The 25,198-nt window shown below is 45.9% G+C and overlaps 1 protein-coding gene across 3 annotated transcripts in view; it reads right to left on the bottom strand.

Moving 5' to 3' along the window:
* The window catches only part of NR4A3 (nuclear receptor subfamily 4 group A member 3), a 35,704-nt gene that overhangs the window by 9,361 nt on the left and 1,145 nt on the right, over positions 1 to 25,198 (bottom strand). Inside the window, exons 1-7 of one of the 3 annotated variants that reach the window (XM_032418414.1) lie at positions 24,218 to 24,291; positions 22,522 to 22,698; positions 19,310 to 20,274; positions 15,419 to 15,548; positions 14,782 to 14,954; positions 4,831 to 5,030; positions 2,561 to 2,739 (exon numbers count right to left, since the gene is read on the bottom strand). In XM_032418414.1, coding sequence (XP_032274305.1) covers positions 2,561 to 2,739; positions 4,831 to 5,030; positions 14,782 to 14,954; positions 15,419 to 15,548; positions 19,310 to 20,272 — 1,645 coding nt within the window. In that variant the 5' untranslated portion in view covers positions 20,273 to 20,274; positions 22,522 to 22,698; positions 24,218 to 24,291. Of the gene's footprint in view, positions 1 to 2,560; positions 2,740 to 4,830; positions 5,031 to 14,781; positions 14,955 to 15,418; positions 15,549 to 19,309; positions 22,699 to 24,217; positions 24,292 to 25,198 lie in introns of those variants that run through there. The other 2 variants (XM_032418413.1, XM_032418412.1) reach the window with 2 other exon arrangements.

Genomic DNA, 25,198 nt, shown 5'->3' with positions numbered 1-25,198 from the left:
CCCCTGCACCAAATCTATTGCTTCTAAGGACCTGGACACTAACCGCCACACATCGAGTTCACTGCATCCCAATCACATACGACTTCCTAGAAGGCTATACCCTTTCTGACAGTAGAATTGATGCATGGCTTATCTTTGCATCCTGAGAGACTGACACCAGGCCTGGCATATAGTAGGCCCTCAATATTTATTTAAACAAATGGATACTTATAAAATGGTAATTCCACACTAACTTTCTGTTTGGGGGTCTTCTTATGTATGAAACATAATGAACTGTTACCAGACCTCACCTCACCGGTATCCCATCAGAAGCAAAGCATTTCTGTTGCTCCCACGTCAGGGATGGGGCACCGGTGAAAGGAGATAGTTAGGGCAGATAAATTGGGGACTTAAAAACATTTGACAACCACAACTGTGCGGAATGAGAGTGATCTGAAAGAAACCATTTCCTGCCCCACCTCACCACCTAGTTTTTCACAAGGAGGCCTAGAAACAGGTGGAAGAAGCAGAAGAAAAGAAGTAGAAAATAAAAGCCATGTGTATGCCAACTTCTAATACTGCCCAGATTCTTCCTAATTTTCCTGAAAAAGAGATTTCCTTTTCATGAGTTCTTCCTTGTGGTTTAGGAGCAGACAATTTTGGGATGAGTTTTCTGATGCCAGTAGCCCAGCTGATCACAGCCCCACCATCAGTGGAGCTTACTCCGAAGTCAGGATTTCCTGGGAGCCCATATTCAAATGGAAATGAGTATCTGCAACAACGCACATTGCTGTTTCCCAGACATCACCTCTTCTGCCATTTCCTGATGCTTTCATACATTTCAACCCCCCTCCCAACCAGCAAATCACAAATTACTGCAAGGTGCAGAAATGAGAGAAGAGGAGCTTATTTTTCCTGTGGGTATTAACCACAGCACCTAGGACAGCTCTGCCCAGGCCGGCAGGACCGGGGGCAGGGACTGGGACTACCCCACAAAGGACGGGGGGACGGGGGACGGGGGACGGGGGGCTGGGGGCCTGTGCCTGAGCGCTGGGCGAGTGCAGCTTCATTTCTTCAATAATACCAGTGTCCTCCTTTGAGCCTCTCAAGCATCCAAGGAGATATTCCCCAAACATAACACCTCCTAAAGCCACCATCAGCTTCCTCATGCCACTGAGTTTGATTCTGGACTCCCTAGGGCTTTCAAGGGGGAGGGGCAGGCATGTGCCTACTTTGAGGGGGTCCCTGTCACCACCATTCCAGGATGGAATGTAGGTGGATCGAGTGCCTCTTCCGAATCCAGTTTGGCTACATCACAAACCTACTTTCCCATAATCCTTACTGCTGCCTCATAGAATAGGTGTTGTTATCCCCATTTTACAGATGGGGAAACTGCTGTCCAGAGAAATGAAATGCATTACTGAGTAGCACACACTTATTAAATACAGGGCCCCAGATTACAACTTGGGGGTGCTGGATTCCACAGTCCAAGCTACTTCTGCTATGCCAAACTGCCTCCTCCCTGAGCAAATCTCCACATAAAGGGCGGTGAGCCGGGCAGCAGTCACTGCAGGACACACAGCAGGCTGGAGGCAGAGGTGGGACTGGCACCACCTTCTCCTAATTCCTTCTTGGTGTTCTCTGCACTGAGCTGCCCAATATGTCCAGCTGGGGACTGTCCGGCCCTCACGTGTCCTGGGCTCATCGTCATCTATTAGTTTCTACTTAGTGAGTAAAACAAACATACAAAGATGTAAGCCTCATTGGCTCTCCTCTTAAGCCACAGCTCCTATAGCTGCTCTGGCCTTTTTCCTCTTATTGGTGCTCAAAACCAGCTGTCGGGGTAGCTCTTTCTAAAATGCAAGCCTGGCTCTGATGCTCCCCTGGTCGACACTTTCCACGGATCCCCACTGCTCCCAGAATGAACTCAGACCTCCTCACTGATGTGTGAAAGGCTCTTCATGCCTCACCCCACCCTTCCCTGCCAGGCCAGTCTCACTTCCCAGCACTCTATTTTTTTTTTTTTTTACTCATTTCCTTCCTGAAACTTATGACAGCCATATAGTCAATGGGTTTAGCAAATTTTTATGTATCCCTAGAATTCTCAGTCCTTCCATTTTAGCCTGGAGATATCCTGTGCTTTTATCAAGGACCATCCATGCTTTTAACATGTTACCCCTTTTGAGAAGCACACCCCCACCTTTGTACTCACTCCCATGCCCCACCATGGCACAGCACCCTGTCTCACACGCATTCGTGTGCATGTTCTGTCTCCTCCAGGGATGTGTGCTATCGTCTCCGAAAACCCACTGATGTGAGCAGAGTGCTGAGATCAGTGAGCACTTGTTGATTCACTGGACTCAACACTCATTTCCATAGGGATGTGGCAACATGCTGGTTTTATTTATGGCAAGCCAAGGCTGGCTCTAAGTGGCAGTCATTTCCCCAATCTTCTGGTGTGTGTGTGTGTGTGTGTGTGTGTGTGTGTGTGTGTGTGACAGCCAAAGCCAGAATCCACCTTTAACACAGGAAAGGAGAGGAAGGGGGACACGGTCACTTCGGTGGCCAGGGTGGTGCTTACCTGTGATCATGCTCAGTGCTGACAGGCATGCTAAGGCTTGGATATCAAGGTTCAGGCTCTGCAAACTTAAGGAAAAGTCTTTAATGGAGTCGAGCCACTCCCCAAATCCACGAAGGCACTGAAGTCGATGCAGGACAAGTCCATTGCAGAACACAAACTTATCTTCAGCAGTGTTCGACCTACAAGACAAAGTCATAGGGGTGGGAGATAGAGACACATTAAATGGGTGTGTTCAGTCTGTCCAACATCAGAACACAAAGGCATCTAAACAGCCATGGGACAGTGTTCAGAGTTCGGCCTGGTGCTATAGAACCTTCCTGGATACTCTTGATGGACAAGACTGTGCTCCTGGGATCACCCACCACCGCCACTTGTCTGCGCTAACTGTCTGGGTGAGTGGCAGCCCTGGGGAGCTGGGGGGGGGTGGGGAGCCCCTGCTCTCTTATTACTCGAATCAGGTGCTGTCCTGCCAGGGATGGGACGCAGAGGAACAGGCACTCTGGGAGGATGGAAGTGAAGCCCCAGGCACCGCCTCTTTCTGTAGTGAATGCGAGCTTGTTCCCTTCAGGGCTCCTTGGCCAGGACTTCTCCCTCTTATTCTTAAATGTCAAAAACTGATTAAGACCCGAGACTAGACACTACAATTCCACTGTGCAGACTCTAAGAACACCAAGTCCTTGCAACTGCCAGAAGTCAATCACAGAAATAAAAAGGGACGCAAAGTCAAAGTAGGCGTTGTTTTAGGTCTCCTTCTGTACTTTTAGCAGTGGGGCTGTGGAGGGCTATTTCTAAACCTGCCTGATAGTTTATATTATGTCCATCATCATCTCGTTCCTCTCTCATGAAAAGTGCCCTGGAACACCAAGACGTTACCACTTATCCGTGGGGCCTGGGAGACTCCTTTCATCTCTCCTTTTCCTTATCTATAAAACAGGAATTCTGATTACTACCTCCTAAGATTGTTGTGGGAATTCAATAAAGGATCTGAAAGCCCATGCACAGGGCCTGGTACTTAAGAGGAGCTCAATGAGTGTTAGGTGTAACTAATTCTGAATTCTCTATGGTCCTTACTTAAATCTTACCTTTCCTTTAATTTTCCAGTCTCTTGCTACATACTTCTCTCTTTCAGCTCATTGTGCTAACAAGTTAATATCTCTTGATTTGGGCTTCTTGGATGAGTAGCTTTATTCATTCATTCACTTAGCAATTATGTCCTTAGCACCAGGTATGTGCTGTTCCTGGAAACAGGCACTGGAGAAGACTTGGTGAGTAGTGCGTATGCGGCACCCGCCTGCATATGGCGCATCCCTTACTTAATCCTTTGCTGCCTGCCTAATGGAGGACAGTCCCCTTGCTGGCTTGGCTTGTGTGCACAGCAGACTGGCTGTAATTATGCTAACGCTGACTCCCTAGATGTAACTCCACCTCTGTCTCTCCTACAGATCCTGCCACAGAGGCACACGCAGGACAGGATGGTTCAGCCTTAGAGTTTAAAACCTGGACCTCAGGCTGCTGGCATCAGAATCATGGGAGCATGAGTTAAAAATGCAGATTTCTGGACTTCTTCCCAAAGTAGCTCCAAACCAAAATAGCTGAGAATGAGGCACGGCAATCTGCACTTCAAACAAGAGTTTCTGGTAACACCGTAGGAAAAGCTTGGAGAGAAGCTTGGATCCCAGGTTCCAGCTTTTTGGAAAATCACTGCCTCTCTGTCTTTGGTGTCACTGAGTAGGATACATTGGACCAGATCTTTTGATCCAGAAGCTATTCTCTTGGAGTAAACATTGGGGGTTGAGAAGCTGTGGGAACTCTTTAGAGCCCCATCTGGCGTACTAGAACAGTCACTCGTTAAATAGAAACCCATGAGGTAAATGCAATGTTCAAAACAAATACGCGCCTGCCAGGAAATACCTTATGCACCATGAGAGAATCTTCCTAGAATCATAGAATGTTGGAACTGCCCTGGGCTTCAGAGATCAACAGATCTAACCTCTTCGTTTCACAAAGCAAAGTGAATTTCAGGGGAGGCTAGTGACCAGCTCAGGGTCTTACAGCAAGTCCATGTTGCAACTGAGACTAGAACCCGGGAGTCCTGGCTCCCAGGCTAGTGCTCTCACCCACGGCCCAGTTTCATTCACGCCTGACCATACTTCCTATTTCCTTCCTGAGCAAACTTTTCATCGATGACTCCGTTACAAACACAACACAACTTCTTCAAAGCAAGGGGAGAACTTAAAAAAAAAAAAAAAAGATAAAATCATCATAATTACCTGATGGAAAGTCTGAGAACAAACAGCTCCAAAAAGGCTGATTCTATAAGTAACGTCTGATCTTCTTTGGGGAGATCAGTAAATCCGGGAATCTTTTCTGCCCAGCTTCTGGACACATCGATGGAGGCTGTCAGGAGATTGTAGAACTGTTGCACGTGCTCAGCATCAGTTCCTGCAGCGGCCTGTTCGGCGGGACAGTACTAGAAGGCAAACCACAGAGAGCCTCATTAGCTCAGTTCCACGGGGACGGCAGCACCATTTGCAAATAGGCTTTGCCAAGACTGTCAGTGCCTAAATCCTCATTTTTAGGTCCCACGGTTATAAAACCTTTTTTTTTTTTTTTTTTGCATTTAGTCTCATCTGATTCTCGCAATGTAAACAGAGCAAATTTTGTCACCTCTTAACAGACAAAAGAAATCTGGTGAAGTCCCATTAGTGCAGTGGTTTTCAATCCTGATGCAAGATTGAAATCAAGTTTGAAAAAACACCGTGTCTAGCTCATCCGCACAGAGATTCGAGTTTAACTGGTCTGGTGTGGGGGACTGGTCATCAGGAATTTCAAAGGCTCCCCAGGGGATTCCAAAGAGCAGCCATTGTTGAGAAGAACTATTAGCCCAGAGGTTTGTGTCCAAGTAGGCCTCTAGGGTCTACTGATTCCACCAAAGCACAGCTGTCTCTAAGATGCTAATTAAGCCACAGTTCTCAAAGTGTAGTCCCCAGACGAGCAGCACCTGGGAATGTGCCAGAAATGAACAACTTGGGCCCCGCCCCAGACCTACGGAAGCAGAAACTCTGAGGGTAGGAGAGACTGTTTTATGGAGATCTCCAGCTGATTCTCATGCACACTGGAGTCTGGGAACCGCAGAATTAACCAATAGGAGAAGAGAATGATTTTTGCTTGCCACAGGTGGATTTCTGTGAGGTAAAACAAACCAGGCTGGGGAGGGGGGCCGTGTCTCCTTAGCAGGGCCCAGGCAGTCATGTGCCATCAGACTCAGGACTTGTGGCAACTTAAATTCATGAAAATTAAATAAAATATAAAGCCCATTTTCTCAGCCATCCTGGCCGTATTTCAAGTGCTCCAAAGCCATGTGTGGTGTAGAACATTTCCATCACTGCAGAAAATTCTATTGGACGGCGCTGATCTAAAGGATCCCAGGAGAAGAAAGATACAAGTAGGAATACAGTCCTTGTCCAGCTTTTGGATGTTCTGGTAGAGTCAAGGTTTTGCTTGAGTCACTGGAGGAAAAAGTCTTTCCTGCTTTTGGCAGGAAGATTGATACAGCAATATAATAATCAAGGGACAACTAACAATACAGAGACTTAAGAGATCTGCAGAAATACTCATGTACATATGTGCCCTAATGCAGCCTTGGGTGCGTTTGTGCCTTTCTCTCAGTTCCTCCTGGGGTATGGATTTTAATCTGTATTTTACAGATGAGAAAAATGAGGCTCAGGGGGACTCAGGGAGGCTAAGACTTTCCCAAGGCACACAACCAACAGTGGTCCAGCCAAGACTTAAACATGGCCCTGTGACTTCCACTCCTACACTTCCTGGCTGTTAATATGTCTGATGTTCCTAGCTGGTAGCCTGTGGCACAGTTTTAAAAAGCATTTTGCTTTGCTCTAATTGGAGGTCTCCGTGTGTGTGTTTGGTCCCATGTTTTGTCAGCAGCACAGTGACTGGCATATAATTGACCCCCAGTAAGTTGTTGAATATTGTTCAGTGAAAGAATAGGCAGGGGGGTGCCTAGGTTTGTCATAATGCCCTAACCTGGCTGGCGGAGGAACAGCCAGCAAGCACCAGGTGCTGACTGAGGAACTACTTAGATAGGAGGAAATGAGGCACTTGTCTTAACTGGGTCTCTCTCTTTTTTTTCCCTTTGTGCTTTCCCAAGAGGCATCATGAAATAACAAAAGACACCATCAGACAAGGGGCCCAGCTGCTTTAATCCTAGGTTTGTCCAGACCCCTACTTTGTGAAAGAATGTAGCTCTGCCTGTAGATACCTGGGATAAATTACTTCGCTTTTCTAAGCCTCGGTTTTCTCCTCTGTAAAATGGGGATAATACCCTCCCCAAGATTCTGTTGTAAGGATTATACGTGATGATATACTTGAAGGGCCCGACATAAGGAAGATATCTAACAAACTATGACAGCGATGATACTGATAACGATTATGATCCTTGGAACTAACACTGGCCCTCCACTTCCATATTTATAAAATGGGGAAAGGGGTTGAACCTGAAGGTTTCTAATTCTCAGCCCTGACTTTCTAGGATCCTACAACATCAGGTCCAGTTCAGAGTCCTGGCTCCTCTTTCTCAATAATCCCACCCAGGCCTTGGATTCTATGAAGCCCTGGATGTTTCTGTGCTGTGATCGGACTCCTTGGGAGCAAAGTCCGGGAGAAGGAAGCAGTCCTCCTTCCCACAGATAGTCAAGGATGGCGGCATGATCCTGATGTCACGACACATCCCCCACCTCCTTTTAGCACATACACTACTAACTGGAAGAGAGTGGAAAAAGAGATTTTATTTAACTGTTTTTTTTTTTTTCCCCACTTTCTCTTCTTCTATGAATCTAATTCCATATACCCTCCAAGGACAGGAGGAAAATGAGAGCAGAACCCCCTTTAGAAAGCCGGCAGCACTACATGTGAAACTCCCGAGTGGTAACTGGAGTAGAGAAAAGAAGGTTGGACCAGGCAGCAGGTCATGGGGTCCTGCTCTAGGCTCTGGCATTGACTTGCTGTGCAGCCCTAGCCAAGTTACTTAACTTATCTGGAGAAGGAAATGACCAGGCTATCTGATTTTTAAGATCCCTCCTGGCTCTTTGCATTCAGCTATCTTTCTGTTACTGATTTCTAGTTTAGTTGCATTGTGGTTTGATGGCAGACAGTATCTGTTTCCTCTTCTTTTAATTTTGTTAAGGTGTGTTTTATGGCCCAGACTATCAACTATCCTGGCGAATGTTCCATATGATGGCTCTTGCATTCGATGATTCTAAATGTTGCTAATCATACCAGGTATGATGTTACTGCCTAGAATTTGACACTGATTCAGCATTATTTTGTCTTAAAATAGTGTGTTAAATGGAGAGAAAAAGACCAAAGGTTGTAAACTTTTCCCTGGGAACGGGACCTAATAGCCCATTCCTGCATTGACCTCCCTGAAACCATGGCTCACAACTCAATAATCTCTTTGCTTTCAATATCTGCTCAGAATCCTCCAGAGTGCTTAGCTTCCACCCAGCATCCTCTGCAGGCCTCCGTCCCTGCTGGGCTCACATTTCATGCATCCTGCACACAGGGAGATGTAGACCCTGCCTACCCTGCATGTGCTGTTGTCTCTGATGGAGTCCAGCAAGGAGAAAAGCCAGTGGGCCTGGCATGCCAGACTCCAGCCAGACCCTCTGGGCTTCACCTGCAGTGATTCTGGTCCACGTTCCAGAATTCTGGGGCCAAACTGGATTCAGCCTGAATTCAGGTGACTGGTGGGTCAGCACCCAATGGTAGGGGAAAAGACAAACCAAATGTCCCCTCTACTGAACATGATTTAAAGGAACAGAACAAAACATTTTGGGTCCTTTCTCACCTGGCCTAGCAGTTTTTATCAAATCTCACCAAGGAATACTGGATCTGGGGTTAGAAGAATCAGATCCCCATTCTCTGCTTCTGGGCTCCCCTATATCACTCTGCCTCTGGGCTACGCAGGTTTGGGGTTCACCAGAGAAAATCTGGAAATATTCATTTATCAATCATTCCCATCGAATTTAGGCCAAATAGAGAAAGACTTTAAAAAATGAATCTTTTTTCCTGTTTAGGCTTTTTATTCCAGCCTATGTGAATAATCCATCCATCCAAAATATGGCTTTACCTCTAGTCAAAGGCACAGTATTACATTTACTAACCATTTAGAAGAGGCTACAGGTTTGTCCGATGGAAGTCTCTCTGAATAACCTAGAATGAGAATCTAGAGCTGAAAATATCAACAGAAGTTACTTAAATGAGTCTCCATTTTGCCTATAGCAACACTATGGCCGTGCAGGTCGACTTCATCAACAACCCTAAAGGGCCTAAAATAAGTTGTTCGAATGGGAATCAAGTGAGACCCTCCGTGAATGCCAGCCCTGGGACATTCGCAGTGTGATGTTTTCAGAGCAGAATGGAATCTGGTATTTCCTCTATCTCATTGCCAGTCCAGGCTGAATATGTAAAATGTCCTAAGAACCTTTTATCTCCCCTCAGAATGTTACTTTTCCCTGGGTCTTTCTATTTCTTTATACATTTTAGATGTGATCATTATATGAGCCAGACTATGTAGATATATTCCTAGGTTCTTACACTTTAAAAAGTGACACTTAAAAAAAAAAAAAAGGCAACAAATATGTTCTCCCCCACCCCCCAGCCATTTTTCTTTTCTAACCACCTCCCCTGCTAAAAAACAAAACAAACAAAACAACCGACTTCTCCTCCCACTAATGACGTCACAACAGTGATACCTTTGCTCACTTTCTCTCTCCTTCATGCCCTGTCCGCTGCACGCAGGAGGGCAGCGTCCACTGTGTCCACTCTTCAACAGCGTGGCAACTGCTATGGAACACTGCCTGACACCCAGTAGCCACTCGATAAGTATTTGTTAAACGACTTGGTTACTTTCTGAAAATTTATATGTCTATCCTCATTCCTTCTCAGTCTCAAGAAAAATCTGGGAAACAGGAGATTTGAGGTAAAATTGGATTGTTTTTATTAAACTGTATTGGTGGTTCTCAAACCTTAGTACGGCAACAAGTCACCCAAGGCACTTGTTAAAATGCAGATTCCTGTCTGCCTCCTCCCCCTCTCCCAGTTCTGATTCAGTAGGTCTGGGTGTGGCCCAGGACTCTGAATTTTTAAGCAAACACCCTGGGTCTTCCTGGGCACCACACCACCCACAGTGGAATTATAGCAGGGGTAATGGGCAGAGGGACAGAGAATGACAGGGCTGGGAGAGATCATGGAAGTGCATTTAGTCCAATCTCCTCACCATTCAGACAAGGGAGCTGAGGCCCGCTGTGCACAGGAGCTGGCCTGAAATCATCTAGTGCATTGTGGCAATTTGAGAGGGTCTTCTGAGTAGCTTCATGCATCCATTCTCTTTGCAGAGTCTTTATACTATTTACTTTGTAGTCTAACATGTGTTCGCCACCTTGTTTCTCAGGCTATCTCGTTAACATATTTAAATGACATTTGCTGGTGCCTGGTTTTATCCGAGCAGCATCTCTTCTATTTGGACTCTGTTACTACCCTAAGTGACACCAATTACCAAGAAGCATCCCAGTTTCCTGAAAAAATACTTGAAATGACCAACTAATGAGGACGTTAAGTATATTTTCTCATTAGTAATTATGTAGGCTCTGAAGCCAGGCCCGGTATCTATATATACTTGTATTGCTAAATTAAAAGCAACTGTGGGGCAGAGAAGAGCTACATTTCGAGGAGAAACAAATCAAACGTGACATGTTTTGACTGCACTGATATACAATGATCTGAGCTCACTTTTGAAGGAGAGAAGTTTGGCCCAAAGGAGAAGTGAAGGTCCCAGAGCCAGGAACACTTCCCAGAGCGAGGAGCCTCTCTTTCTGGCCTCCAACACATGCATGCATTCCCTCTGTGACTTGGAACGCAACTCCTCCACCTCGCTTTCCCACAAACGAGGAAAACCACTCACTCACGACCTTAGAGGCACACATGCCGGACCAAGGTTAGAACGTACCTATCTGGCTCATTTCTCGATTTGCCCGATTCATGGGGAAAACTGGCATCGTCAACAAATTGTCTTGGTCAAATCAACTGTCTGACTCAAACCCTACAGGGCAAATTCTTATTTAAAATGTAATAAATTATGGACACACACTAGAATGTTCACATTTGCTACCACTGAAGAGTGGGATTAGTCAGGAATAAAGGAAGAGGAGACTTTCATTTTTCGCTTTGTCCTCTTCTAAATGGTTTGCCTTTTAAAAAAAACCAGTGGGTATATATTACTATTATTATAATTTTAAAAACCTAATAAAGCTTCTATTAAAAAAAAAAAAACAACTAGTAAATTTGCGTTACAGAGACGTGGCAGTATGGTGAAATAGGAACTCAATACCTTGAGTGATGAGATTCAGATCTAGCACTAACTCTGCCCCTGACCTTAGGCAAGACCCTTAAGCCCTGGAAGCCTCTGTTTACGCCTCTGAAAATATGGCGGTTGGATTAGATGATCTCAAAGTCACCTCCCGTTCTATGCAAATGTATAGAAGGAGAAGGGATTATGAAAACTGAGTTTCAATGAATGACCTTTCTAAATAAATGATGGAAACCATAACTTATAGCACATAAAGCTGTGGCTTAAATGAAATTATGTAAGAACATATGTGATGGTGCCTAGCTCAAAGTAGGCACTCAATAAATTCATTTTGCTTCATTCATTTTATGGTAATGTTTTTTAGAGAACAAAGCAAGTTCAGTCTTGTTAAATAACTAGTTACTTAACATATTCACATACACACACACATACACATATATATCTAAAGTCATATAAATATAAGATTACTTGCATTTAGAAATAATGAGGTAAACCCCAGAATCGTAAAATCTTAAGAGTTGGAGGGAATTCAATATTCAAAATAACTTCTCTGCTTGTGAGAAATCCTGTTATGTGTTCTCCTTAGTTATTTCGTGTGTTGATGAACTCATGCTTCCACAGCAGCTCTTGCAGCTAAGAGAGCTCATCCTTATTTTCAGAATGAGCTGGAAGGGGCCCCCTTCTTCTTCCTCTAGATCTGCCCTTGGGAGCAACAGTCCTCTTTCCACAGGGTAAAAAAGTAACCTAATCCTGCCAAACCTTCCCTCTTCCTGTCTAGATATTTTCATTTCCTCCAATCATCCCTTACAAATTTCCAGAAATGGTGTGTCTCCACATCCCTCTTAAACTCCAGTTTGGGAATGGACTTAACCCTTGGAGTGTGGTCTCATAGGACAGAGCCTGTGGGACCACCCCCAACTTGGTTCTGGTCCTATATTTCTATTACTGCAACCCAAGGTAATTCAGCATCCCTTCCTTCCACCACACATATATTTTGTTGGTTCATATTGAGAGTGAACGGAATGAAGTCCCAAGATCTTCTTAATGTGAACTACTGATGGGCCAAGGCTCTCCCACGTTTTGAAATTCTAAATGCTGAGCTTCACATTTATTTTTGTTAACTTTCTTCGTGATGGCTTCAGCCCATCCTGTTCCAACCTGTCGAAATCACTCTGAATGTTGATACTGACATCCATCATATTAGCGATCCCTCCCAGATTTCTGTCATCTGCAAATGTGATCAGCATGCCTTCTATGCCTTCATCCAAGTTTTTGATGAAAACTCACTGTATTTTTAAAAAGTCTTTTAATTTAATTGATTTTGGTCCAAGTTTTGATAATTTTCTAAAGCTATCTAAAAGCAGGAGAATCCAAGTTATGAGGTTCAACCTGATTCCAAAACAATGCAATTAAAATAAACATGCTTTACAAAATTGAGCAAGGCCCCCAAAGGTAGTATCAATGTGACCCAGACTCTCGCATGGTCAGCCTGCTATTTTGGACAAAGCTAACAATTAAATTGGATAAATGTTTGTTGATGAGGATGATGACTCTAGTCTAATACATTGAATAGTGCAGAGTCAAGCAAACACACTGGATTGATTTTTCAGTGTGGAGACAGTTCCCAGCTGGGACAACTCAAAGTGCTGGGGAGGGTTTGCCACTGAATGACTAATTAGGCCACGTAGACCAATAATTGGATAATTTGGGGCCAAATAATCACTCTGGGGGCCTAAGTTCTACGGACTGACCATCAGTAGCGATTTCCAATGCCCTGGAACAACGTCAGACTGTTCTACAGGCTTGGCGTACGCAGTGTGGTGCAGCTTCATTAATTCAGACAAATTGCACAAGGGGAGGCCAAAGTTGCTTCGGGGAGGAGACGTCGTTATTTCTAGCACCCACTCTCATTGAAACCAGAGACACTGTGAAGCATGGTATTTGGGAACACAGACTTTGGGGTCCAACACACTTGGCTTCTAATTCTCTCTCTGATAAATATCAGCTATGTGACTTTGGGCACGTCACTCCTTTAACCTTTCCCAGGTTTCATTTCCTCATCTGTGAAATGGATGATAACACTCACCTTAATGGTATGGCTACATGGACCGTGACATGTGTAGCTTTCATACATTCAACAAACAGTAAAGTAAGAAAGGTCGGTCAGGGAGATATATGCACAGGGCACTGTGCTAAAGCTTTGACAAATATCATCTTATTGACTCTTCTTCACAAACCACCCCAGGAAGTAGATATTATTGTTTTCTCCATAACACAGATGAGGAAACTGAGGCATTCCAAGGTTTAATCGGTTGCTCAAGGTCACCCATCTACTAAATGACAGTGTTGGGATTTTCATCTAGGCCTGCATGGTTCCACAGCCTAAGCCCTTAACCCCTGCATTATTCTGTTAGACTATTATTTGAGACTTGACTTCAGTTAAGAGATGCTACTTGTAATCAGAATAAGAGTCCTCAACCTTTGGTGCTAAGGGTCTACCATGCTTCTCATTCGAAGTCTGGTGATTAGGTGTGGAGAGGAGGCTTCACAGCCTATAATGAGAGTGAGGATGAGGGAAGGAGGATTGCAGCGGGTATACAAATCACCGCTTCATTTCCGTCAACATTGCAACCCAGAAGGAAGGCACATAGCAGACTCACACACACACACTCTTGGCCAACTCCTCCATCAGAAGTCTGAAATACTGATTAGACCTGGAGAGGGCAATCTGGTAGTAGCTGCCAAGCCAGATCCACCAACTGAAGATCCCTGGACTGGCCTTTCTCTCTCATCTGTGTGCAAACTGTGTTTCTAAGTTTTCTTGTATTAGAGAGGGGGTAGCTACCCTCACAGTTCACGGTTCTTTAGATGGTGAAATGAGACAACAGACTGCAATGTATAGCATGCAGAAATAACTCAATAATTGTGGTCTTTTTCCTTTCTTTCCCTCTCTGGTGAGACCCCTTCCTAGAAGTTTGCTTTTCTAAGTCTTTTTCAAAACTGCCCTCCAGTAATATTTACACATTTGCTCCGAAAAACCCTTCTCATGGTTCTCCTCTGTGTTATCCAGATTTCTGGGAATTTTCAGAGTTCAAACTGATGATATTTTACCACATCTCTTAAGAGATACAAATATTGATATGCTTTGGTTGACTTAAATAACAATACTGGTACTCATTTATGGTTTTCAAAACCATCACTCCTGTGTGGCTGATGTTCCAAACATCCCTCTGGGGTTAAATATTATAATCATCTCCACAGTAGGGATGAGAAAGCCAAGAGCGGGAGCCAGGTGACACTGGCAGGAAGCAGCAGAAGCAGTGTTCCATCCGGGTCCCCCTGACACCTCCCAATGTCAAGACCAGAGTTCACTCCTCTCCATCAGTGGTCTCATCCCTCTGAATAAGCAGCAGGTCAATCAGTGCCAATGCAATTGGGTAAACTGCTGAAGGATGACTTGAGGCTCACCCAGATGGTTTGATCACAATATTAAAAAAGCACTAGTCACTTCCTTTAAACCACAAAAGAAATCTACACATTGTAATTCACCTGTGCAGATTTTCATTGGCACAACTACCAGGAATCCTGCAACAATGGTATGACAGGTGCAGCACTGTCAGGGTCATTTGTTAAGGCATTTAGAGATCCAATAAGGCAAAAATGATTTGGTGCAATGGATGCACCAGAATTGCTAAATGAAGTGAGAAATATAGGAAAGGTATGAAAACTGTTTAGTCCAGTGCCAGGCGCAAAGTCATTCAATCAACTCATGTTACTAGTATCATGAACAGAGACCTGATCATTCATTCGAAAAGTAGGACATCATAAAACTTACTCTGGAGTAATCGAGATCTCTGGGTGTTGAGTCTGTTAAAGCTCGGACAAGGGCATTCATCATACAGATCGGAGGAGAAGGTGGGGAGGGCTGAGAAGGTTCCTGCTGTAATGGGCTCTTTGGTTTGGAAGGCAGCCGACCTCTCCTCCCTTTCAGACTATCTGTACGGACAACTGATGCCAAGAGAAAGAAAGAAAAAATGTCTTCAAAGATATCCATGAAGAGCCATAAATCACAAAAAGGAATCAAAACACATTACAGTTGAGCAATCATTAACAAGACCAACCATTTCAAAGTGGCAATAAGTTTAGAATTATATCCACATAATGATTTAATGAGAGTTGAAACAAGCAGCACAAAAGTCACCCATACTTACATCTGGTAATGAATTAGCCCTAAAAGTCTTCTTCTTAAATAGAACAGAGATGTATGTACACAAGCTCTCTATTGATTTTGAGAAATTAGAATTAAGTAGTCCTCAGCTATTTTTAAATGGTAATACACACCATAAAAGTAAAATGTTGGAAAGAAACGGAAACTAGGAAAATTCACCCTCCCAACATCAATATGAACATTTTTTTCAGTGATATCTGAGAATACGTATAAGCAAGCTGAATAAAAAGCATTGTACCCATACCTTCTTTAACCATGCCAACACTGAGACACTTCTGAAATCGACAGTACTGACATCGGTTTCGACGTCTCTTGTCTACAGGGCAGTTTTTATTTGCCAGGCAAACATATTTTGCATTTTTCTGAACCGTTCTCTGAGAAAACACAATACAGAGATAGTCAACTAATAGTTTCTGGAAAGAGGTAGGACCTGACAAGATGTATTTTAATTACAATGTGAAAAGCGACAGTGCAATTCGTATAATTAGATAAATTTAATTTCCTAACACGCTAGCCTGCAGGAAAAACAATTTTATTAGTGTTAGCTGCTGACAAGGAAAATCATCTCGGATTGTTCTGAAGCAAGTCTCAGGAGACACCCAAGTCTGAATGATAAAATCATATCTGAAATTACCAGGTCAACATATCATACCTTGGAGGATTAGATTATCTCCACTTTTAATATCCCTTTGGGAACAATTTTCTACTTGTTCCACTCCCCTGATTATTGCTGACCTTATTAAAATAAAATCAAAATTATCTGGGATGCACTCTGTTGGCTATCACTATTGTAAGTCAAATATCACAGTAACTGGCTTTGTTCCCCAATAGAGATGAAATCATAAAAAGCAAAATCAGGACTTGACTAGTTAAAACATATAGAAAATGTTTTTATGCAACAAAAATCACTGTCACTTGATCTGCCTATCTCACTTATTTTATCTTCGAGATATTAAGATAATATGTATTAAGAGAATATTCTCTTAAGAGGATATGTATGGTAAACTGGTTATTTCTGATTTTTGAGAGCAAAATCTTAAAATTGGTTACTAAAAACCATTATCACATCTGAAAAAAACAAACAAAAAGAGTATAAAAAAAAGAAGGAAATGTGAGAACCATAAATTTTCAATAAAAATTCCTATTAATAGGTTATTTCATAAATGACTATTGACATAGACATCAAAATAGCCATATTGTAAACAACACATCATAAACCTTGGACTTGGATATAAAATGATGTTTTATTCTTCAGAATCACATATAATTTTAAAATGACACATGGAGAAATAATGAAGCATATTTTATGCTCCAGATTTTAAAAAATGATTGATTTAAAAAAAAAAAATTTAAAAACATTTGTGCAAGTGGCTGTGTATTTACCACTTAGGGTGAAATTATTCAGAAATTACCTGAATCTATACAACTCCAAATAGAGCAGACAGTTGGAATTTATTTGGTAAGCCTGGGCTGCATGAAAGGAAGAAAGAAAGAAAGAAAAGAAAGAGAAAGAGAGAAAGAAAGAAAGAAAGAAATCCAGATAATTTGGGATTGGTAATCTATTTTGGGTCCAAAATTCTAGATTTACTTTTAATCTTTTCCTTTTAGCAATTCTCAACCCCCATGTATTAGTTTTCATCGTATCACCTTTTAATTTCATTTTAGGGAATGGTTTCTAAACTGCCTCTGTGACTTTAAAAATCTACCAAAGCCAGATCCATTTAGTTTAAAATGCAAAATTCCAAAACACAAACATATCTCTGAGTTTCCAGCATTTAAATTCTCAACAGTCTGTAAGGGTAGGAAACTTATGTTTCCTGAATGAAGCTCTCTTTCATTGGACATGCAGTAATTTCTAAAACTCTGTTTCTTGCCATCATCCTCAAGGCTATATGCCAGTTTGAGTGCTGGTGGCATTTTGCTTCAGGTATACATCTTCCCAATAACCCGAAACCTTCCTCACATTTGTGTGTGCCTGCACAGTTTAAGGACAGGGAGAGATCGTTATGGTTCAATCACTGAATTCCCATCATTAACTGCACCTCATGTCACATTTTTAAAGAATTCAATTTAATGGTAGAAAGCCACTGGGTAAAACCTGCTCCTGTTCCTTTAATTAACAGATCTGTGGGGTGGTTCTCCCCCATCCTACCCCCACCCTTTCAAGTATAGATTTGTTTTCAAGGCATTGCTGCAGAAAAGGGACGCTGTTGGGGAACAATTAATTGACATTTCTAGACTAGGAATGTATTACCACTCCTGTATTTTGGTTAACTCTCAATTATTCAGAGGTGATTATATTTGTGGGTTAATCGTACTTCTCTTAATTGTTTTTCTTTCTTTTACGCTTTTTGGCTGCCTGTTTCATTGCCCTTCAGCATTTCCACTGAAATACTGTGAAAATGAAATCTGCTACAGGAATGTGGTTAACTTGGAAAGAACCCTGGTAAAGCTTGAGCAGTTCAGACAGAAAAAAATGGCTAAACTGAGGGTTCTACATTTAAAACATCATACTTCTGCATACTTCCTAAATGGCACTGACATATTGCGAAGTCTTTCCACAAGCATTTTCTCATTTATCTGCAGAATTTAATTAATCGCATGATGCCTAACCCCAGATCAAAAATAACTGTTGCTTGCTGGTAGGTATACCAAACCACACACATGTGCATTTTAATAAATACTTCGTAGTTTTCATTTAATAATGAACTACTGTTTTATGGCCCTTTAAAGATTATAAACTGTGTTCATAGCTGCTTTATCTAATTTAATACTCATAGCCCTTCTCTGAATTTTATTCACCTGATTGGAAAACGGAAGCCTAGAAAGACATACCATGTTCAACGTCACGGATTGGTAGGTGACAGATCAAGGACTCCTATTTGAGTGTTCTGACTCTAATTTTAGCACACTCCCAGATATATCCTATTGGCCTCCCAAATACCAGTTACCCAATCAGCATCAAGCTTCCTGTTTCCCTCCACCCTGCGCAGCACTGGAGTCTAGGGAGTGGTTTTTGTGGGAGAACATTTGTGGGTTTGCAGATGCCTGACATAATGGCCAAGGGAGTGGGGAGGGTGGCACAGAATTAAGTGTCTGAAGACGTCTGGGAGCCAATAGCAAAAGTAGAGCTGCAAGAGAACAAGGCCTCTTCCCCCTCTACAATAGAAAGAGCACTGACCTCAAGCGTTGAAAGAAACCAGCTGGACCTGCCAAACATCCCACTAAATCACCCTTTATAGAATGCACCAGGCTTCTCGTTCTAGGCTTCAGCTTACTCAGGGGTCAGACATGGGGGAAGGCTGAAGACCCTCCCACGGTAAAATTCTCCTTTGGGTCCATGAGATAACCAACAGTGTCCACATCTGGCACTGTGGGTAGCACAGGGATGCAGTGGACTGGTGAGACCCCAGCTTCCCTCTTCTACAGAGGGAGCTGCCCCAACTTGCAACCAGCCAGTTGCTCCTGTCTATTCTGCCGTTGTAGATCTGCGAAGAGGGTGTATACTTTGGGAACAAGCAAACGTGAGTTGGCATCCTGCCTCCTTCTCACTCTGAGTGTGTGTCTTGGGGTAACTTGAATAACCTCTCTGAGCCTCCACTTCCTCATCTGAGAAGCAAGGATAACTAATACCTACTTTCAAGATACTCTTAATAAAAATAGCTAGTGGGTGGTCAGAATTCAATCTCGCCCCTGATTCTAGAGTCCCAGCTCTTATATGAGGATTAAATGAGATACAAATGTCCAGGGCCTGGCACACAGACCCCATCCCCTCAGATACCCTGCATGGACAGAGGAGGACTACAATGAGGCTTTTGCATTTTTTTTTAAGGCCAGGGATCCTTTTGAGAATCTGCTGCAGGCTCTCTCCAGAAAAATGCTCATAAGGTAAAGCCAAGTCAGGAGGTTCACAGCGCCCTGGAGTCCATCCAGGTGGGCCTCCGGTAATGGACCTCAAGTTAAAAACCCCAAAGAGAGTGGGTGTGAAGGTGCTAGGAAGGGCTACAGGAACGCACAGGATAACAATGCCACTCCTCGAAGGGGAAGAAGGACCCTCTTGGACGCTCACTTGAGCGGGTGGCAGAGGAGGCTGGCTGCAGAGGGGAGGGGGCGCCAGGAGGAGGCGTGCGCTCACCTTGAAGAAGCCCTTGCAGCCCTCGCAGGTGCGCACCCCATAGTGCTGGCAGGCGGCGTTGTCCCCACACACGGCGCACGTGCCCTCGCCCGACGACGAGCTCCTGTTGGGCGGCGACGGCAGGCTGGGGCTCTCGCCCAGCAGGCTGGACGCGGTGGGGGAGGCCGTGAGGCCGAGCGGCGGGAAGGCCAGCGCGGCCGCCCTCTTGGCCAGCGGCAGCCCGTACGGGTGGCCCTCGAGCGCGGCGGCCTGGCTGCTGGCGGCGGCGGCGGCGGCGGCTCCCAGCGGCAGGCTGAGCGCGGCGGCGGCCGTCGGGTCGTAGCCCAGGTGGTGGCCGCCCGCCGGGCTGGGCGCGGGCGGGTGCGGCGGCGAGGGCTTGAAGTGGAAGAGCGGGAAGCGCGCGGCCACGGTGGGCACGGCCTTCATCGGCGGGTCGAGCAGGGGGCCGGGAGCGATGCAACCCTGCGCCGAGGGCAGCGCGTCGTCCCACAGCGCCCCCGCCTGCGGGGGGAAGCCCGGCGTGGTGGGTGTAGATGGCGGGGACTGCTTGAAGTACATGGAGGTGCTGGGCAGCACCTCGTCCTCCGGGCCGGACGGGGGCGGAATGGACGGCTGCTGCGGCTGCGGCTGCTGCTGGTGGTGGTGATGGTGGTGATGATGGTGATGGTGGTAGTCGTGCGCGCGGCCCTCCTCCATCTTGATCAAGGGCCGCGGCCCGGACGGCTGCATTTGGTACAGGCAGGAGGGCTTGAGTTCGTAGTTGCTCGAGTAGCCTTCCATGAAGGTACTGAAGCTGGGCAGGGACGTGGTGGCGGTGGCCGTGATCTCAGTGCTGCCAAGGTCCATGGTCAGCTTGGCGTAGTCGGGGTTCATAATCTCCGTGGTGTATTCCGAGCCGTAGGTCTGCACTGCATAACTGGAACCTGGAGGTGAAGGGCTATATTGGGCTTGCACGCAGGGCATATCTGCAGGACAGGGAAGAGGGTCCGTCAGAAGCAGGTCAGCACTCTCTCCTAGCTGACAGGTAGCACTGGATTCACTGCTCTCTAATCTGGGAAATGGGAGAGGAAGGGCCATCCCTCTCTCCTTCTGGTAGCACAGATTTAAAGCTTCATGCTTTACTTTCTTCCCCCGGGAAGAAAGGAGAATCCCTGACAGACTGTCAAAGGGGCCATAGAATGCGAAAACCAGGCCTCCTGGGGACCTCTGCCCACCTTCCTTCTCCTGTCCTTGTTCTCCACCAGATCTGGGAAATTTGATTCCTTCTTTCAATAAGCCCAGTGATGTTTTGACAAAGTGGTTTTTGAGCCCTATAAGCTAATTGGGGATGGTCTCAGCCACAAGTTGGGAGGACAAAAAGAAAGCCAGTGAATGCTCTGTTGGTTTATTTTTGGGGAAAGAGGCCACTAGTCCCCAAAGTCACACGCATTGATTTAGAAATCTACAAGTTAGTTAACAAAAAAAAAGGTGTCCTACGTGGGACTTACTGGCCAAGGGAGACTGACATTCTAACATTTTATGAGTGCCAACTGAGCCTACCCACACACGTTGTGGTCGCTTTCTCCCACCCCCTCCCCATTTCTCCAAACACAGCTCACAGCCTACACAAACTGGACCCCTGTTGATGACTTCAGCCAGCTAGGTGGAGAGGTGGGAACATAGGCCCAGGAAATGGACTCGGGGGAGTTTGTGCCATCTGCAAAGAAAAAGATCAGCAGCTGCAACAAAACACCCACCAAACGTGCTCTCTGCCATATACAGTATATATATATATATTCCCCCCCCATTCTGACTAATAAAATATATCAGTGGCTGTTTTAAGACAACAGTTTACAGCTACTGTATTAGGTGAGTTAGCCTACAAATTTTCTTATGACAGAAGAATTAGTACCTCTGCAAAAGAAAGCAGTTTCTTAGTAGGTTCAGTTTCTCTTCCAGTTGACTATGTGAACTCCCAAAGGGACTAGTATCCTGGATGCTTATTATTGTTCAGAGAGGTTGAGAAGGATGAGAAGGCCTTGAGAATTATTGGATCTTGTGGCTGATTTTTTTTTTATCCAATTATTTCCCTTTCTGTATGGCTAACTAGAAATGATAAAATGGGCAGTTTCTGGTGGTTGGTTTTTCTGAACCAGAGGAAAAGCAGATGCTTCACCTCTGTTTGGAGTCTATGGTATAGAAGTTGTGACTAATAAAAAAAAGTGAGTACTTCACATTTCCTTTGACATCTTTCTCTTACCCACATTTCCAAATCTGATTGAGTCATGCGTGTATGGGATGAAATCTTGACTTGAAAAAGGGTGATGAGGGCCTGTTGGAAGAAGCAGTGATAAGGAGAGGCCAGTTCAAGCCTTCATTTTCCAAGAAGGGCCTTAAAAACACTCACTAGTTTGAAGTTCAAGGATTACTTATCCTGCTGTCTTGTTGTTGGGCTGAAATGAAAGGCTAATGATTTAAAAGAAAGAACACTGCCCGATGTTCCATCTATTCTCCTTCCTTCAGCACTTCTACGATTTCTCCATTAGTCTTCTGTCATCTTTCCTTGGCAATCCCCATGCATTGCTCTTCTTTGTGTCTTTCTGAGGTTTCCAGCTAGAATATGAGTTTGCTTGGTACTAAGTTCTATTTATCTGCATATATAGATTACACAGTCCAGGCACCTGGTATCTCTTTAACACATGCATAAAGAGGTGTTACAAGCCAAACCTGCAATCCTTTCTTTTGCCCAATTCGAATTTACTCCTTGGTTTTCAGCTCAAATGCTTTTCCTCTTTTCCTCTGTCTGCGCTTTAATAATCCCAACCTCTGCATCAAATGATTTGGGTTTTATATACAAACATAAATGCTCTGTATTGCTCAAAGCGAGCCCATAACTTTTACATGCATAAACTGGATATAAAAGGAGAGCAAAAATGAAGACATTAAAATGTATAAAAAGATTCCAATCTTTTGGTGTATGACATTTTTCTTAGGAAAAATATTTTTGAGAAATGCAACGCTTAATTTAATCTGGCTGCTCCACTAGGTAGCAACAGGGTGTGGTATCCAGAGGAGCTTCGTGCAAGGAAGCCACCTGTGCTGTGAAATGCGTGGCCAGCAGTCACTGTCCTGGCGCTGGGCAAGTTGAACAGCCTGCCTTCTGGGTGTGTGGCTCCCCCACCCCCACCTCTCCCAACTTGGGAGGGATAGGGAGGTCATGCCTTCAGACCTACCTGGAGGATATCTTGCGCGCTGAATGGTGGGGCTGTGGGTCTCTCCAGCGGAGGCTGAGAGGGTAGGAGGCGGGGACGTCCGGCGAGGCGAAGCGGTGGCAGTGCTGCTGCCTGGCTCCGCTGAGGGTCCAGGCTCAGGGCCGGGGCTTGCCGGACTGCGCTCTTCCGCAGTAGGCTCTGCAGGCACCGGGAGAGAGGAGAGAGCTCAAAGTGAGACCAGGCTGGTCGTCGTGGCCTGGGCTGGGCGTATTGGGAGAGGGTGGTTTGGTAGGGGGTCACTATGCATGCTACGTTAATTACAAAGAATTGTAAGGGCAAGGAAGCAGTTCTTAAGGTGAACGGGGTCCCTGGGCAAGAAGCGTCACATCGCCTTGGGGGGGAACCCCAGAAAGGTCGTTAGGCACCCACTGCGCTCACCGCTGTTTTGTGGCACCCAGACCTAGGCTAAAAATACGTGCATTCTTGACATCGCCCAGAAACTGATCTCTCTAGTCCCCACAATTGGTTCTGAGCTCGCCAAGTCAGGAAAGCCAAAGAAAGAGCACCTGAGGAAGAGTTTCGACCAATTCGAGAAGTCAGTGAGTGTGCACGAGCGTAAAATAGCCGTTTTCCAACTCCACTGCCCCCCCCCCCATACAGAATTTACACGTGCATAGGAAATGCACAAGGTCCGGAACGAATGCGTGAATGCCCCGAGGAATTAAGAAAGTCTGCGCTTTTCATTCTAAATGCTAATGGAGCTTCGCTTCTATTAGCCGCGAGTTTTGGGGGCCAGGGGTCAAGCAAACAAAAGGGCACAGTGGAAATAGGCCCGCGCTGGAAACAAGGGGACAAGGCAGTTGGAGTTCCAGGCTGGTGGGGTGGGCGGAGGGAGGCCCCCTGCACCCAGCAGGAGGTATCCCTGAGGGTGGGCGACTTCGAGGCTCGGAGCCATCCGGCGGCCCCGAAGGGGCACATTCCGGAGGACGCCGAGCGCGGCTCCGGGGCGAGCGTCTCTGCGCACAGCCTCAGCGAAACTTTGTAGCTGGAAGCGCAGCTCCGCGGGCCCTGGGGGAAAGGATCCACTGCCCCAAACTCTGGCCTACAGCGCCCCCTTTGTCTGGACCCATTCATATCTCGAGGGTTGGGAACGTGAAACCGAAAAAAAAAAAACCAAAACACAACCCAAAAAACCCTCGGGGGTGCGCGGGCCGAGAGGGGCGTGTAAGTTTCGTCCCCCGCCACCCCTGAGCCAGCGGCTTGCCTGAAGGAAGAGAGGGGGGGTATCGGAACCCCCAGGTCCGGGAGGCCCTCGAAAGCCAGGAAACGGGGGATTCCCTTGCCACCCCCAGCCCCAGCCCTGCCCCACCGATCGTACGGAAATCTTGCGCTCGCTCTAGCGCAAGCACGGGCGGATCTTCCCACGGCTGTAGCACGAGCTTTCCGTCCGCCCAGAATTTTCAGTACGGGTCTCCAGCAACCTCCCACCACCTCCTGCAGTAGGTGCCCTCATTCCTGCCCTCCCCTGGGTCCTTTCGAACGTAGTCTTTCTCCGAGGATCGGCCTCTGACTCCGCTGGGCGAGGGTTGCGTCTCCTCAAGGAAAGGGCTCCCCTCGAGCGCCGCGCGTTCGCGGGGAAGAGCCACACCACGTTTCCTACAGCGAAGCCAAGAGCCCCACGCCCCCGCGCCCCCCGCCCACTCCCATGGCCGGTTACCTAGGCAAAGCCTCCGCGCCTGGAAACACGTTCCGCCGCTCCGGCTCGCGGCCGCCGGGGCCGGGAGCACTGAGCCTAGGGTTGTAAATTAGGTAGAAATAACTACCTCTGTCAAAGCTCCTTTCTTTCTCGTGGGCAGACGAAAGGAACACCCCCATGTTCCCCTCCCCGTGGTGAAGTGTGTGGAGGAAACCGTGAAACGCACCATTGTGACCGGGGCTCCTCCGCGGAGTTTCCAACCCTGGGGAGCGGGGGCGGAGGTTGGGCGGGGGCAGTAGGAGTGGAAGAGAGACCGACAGAAAGGGAAAGACAGAGATTCTCAGAAAGACCGAGGGAGAGGAGACAAACCGCGGGGGAGAATTTCTGCGAGCGCGCGGTCGCAAGGAAGGGAGTGGGTGGGTGCGGGGCGGGAGGGAGCCGGTGTGGAGGTGGCTTGGCCTGAGGAGTCTGGTATTCACATTAGGAGCACCTTATACAGGTAAGATAACTCGAATGAACTCTAACTTCATTCATTGTGCCCAGTAGCCGCGTTGGGCAGCTTTTTCTTTCCTCAACTCAGTTCTGTAAAATATTTCTCTGTCGTGGGAATAGAGGACTCAGGACGGATTTACCATTAACCTCTCTCCTGGCACCCTAAGGCTCTGGGATAACAGCCCGACATTTCTGATTACCAAACTCCTTGCAGCTCTTCCCTCTGAAGAATCCGGAGGCATAAATAAAAGGCAATCTCCAGGAACGTTCTTTAGAATTAAGGGACAAATGCTTTCTCTCTTAGTACTGACCCAAGGTTCCAACGGGTTCGAGAGGTGCCTTTGGTAGTCAATCTCCGCAGGCTGCGCTCTCATAACCGCTCTCCCCTCACCACTGAGAACTTTCATTTATTTCTATTAAGAGTAAAACACTCAGAGCAACTTCTCCAAAAGCGCGAGTTCTGTCAGTTAAGAGTAAAACATTCCCACACCAAGCCAAGGCCCGAAGGAA

This window comes from Phoca vitulina, unplaced genomic scaffold (genome assembly GCF_004348235.1).
Source record: "Phoca vitulina isolate PV1807 unplaced genomic scaffold, GSC_HSeal_1.0 scaffold21, whole genome shotgun sequence".
Classification (NCBI taxonomy): Eukaryota; Metazoa; Chordata; class Mammalia; order Carnivora; family Phocidae; genus Phoca; species Phoca vitulina.
Note: the sequence above shows the minus strand (reverse complement) of the source record. Positions and strands in the feature narration are given on the sequence as shown.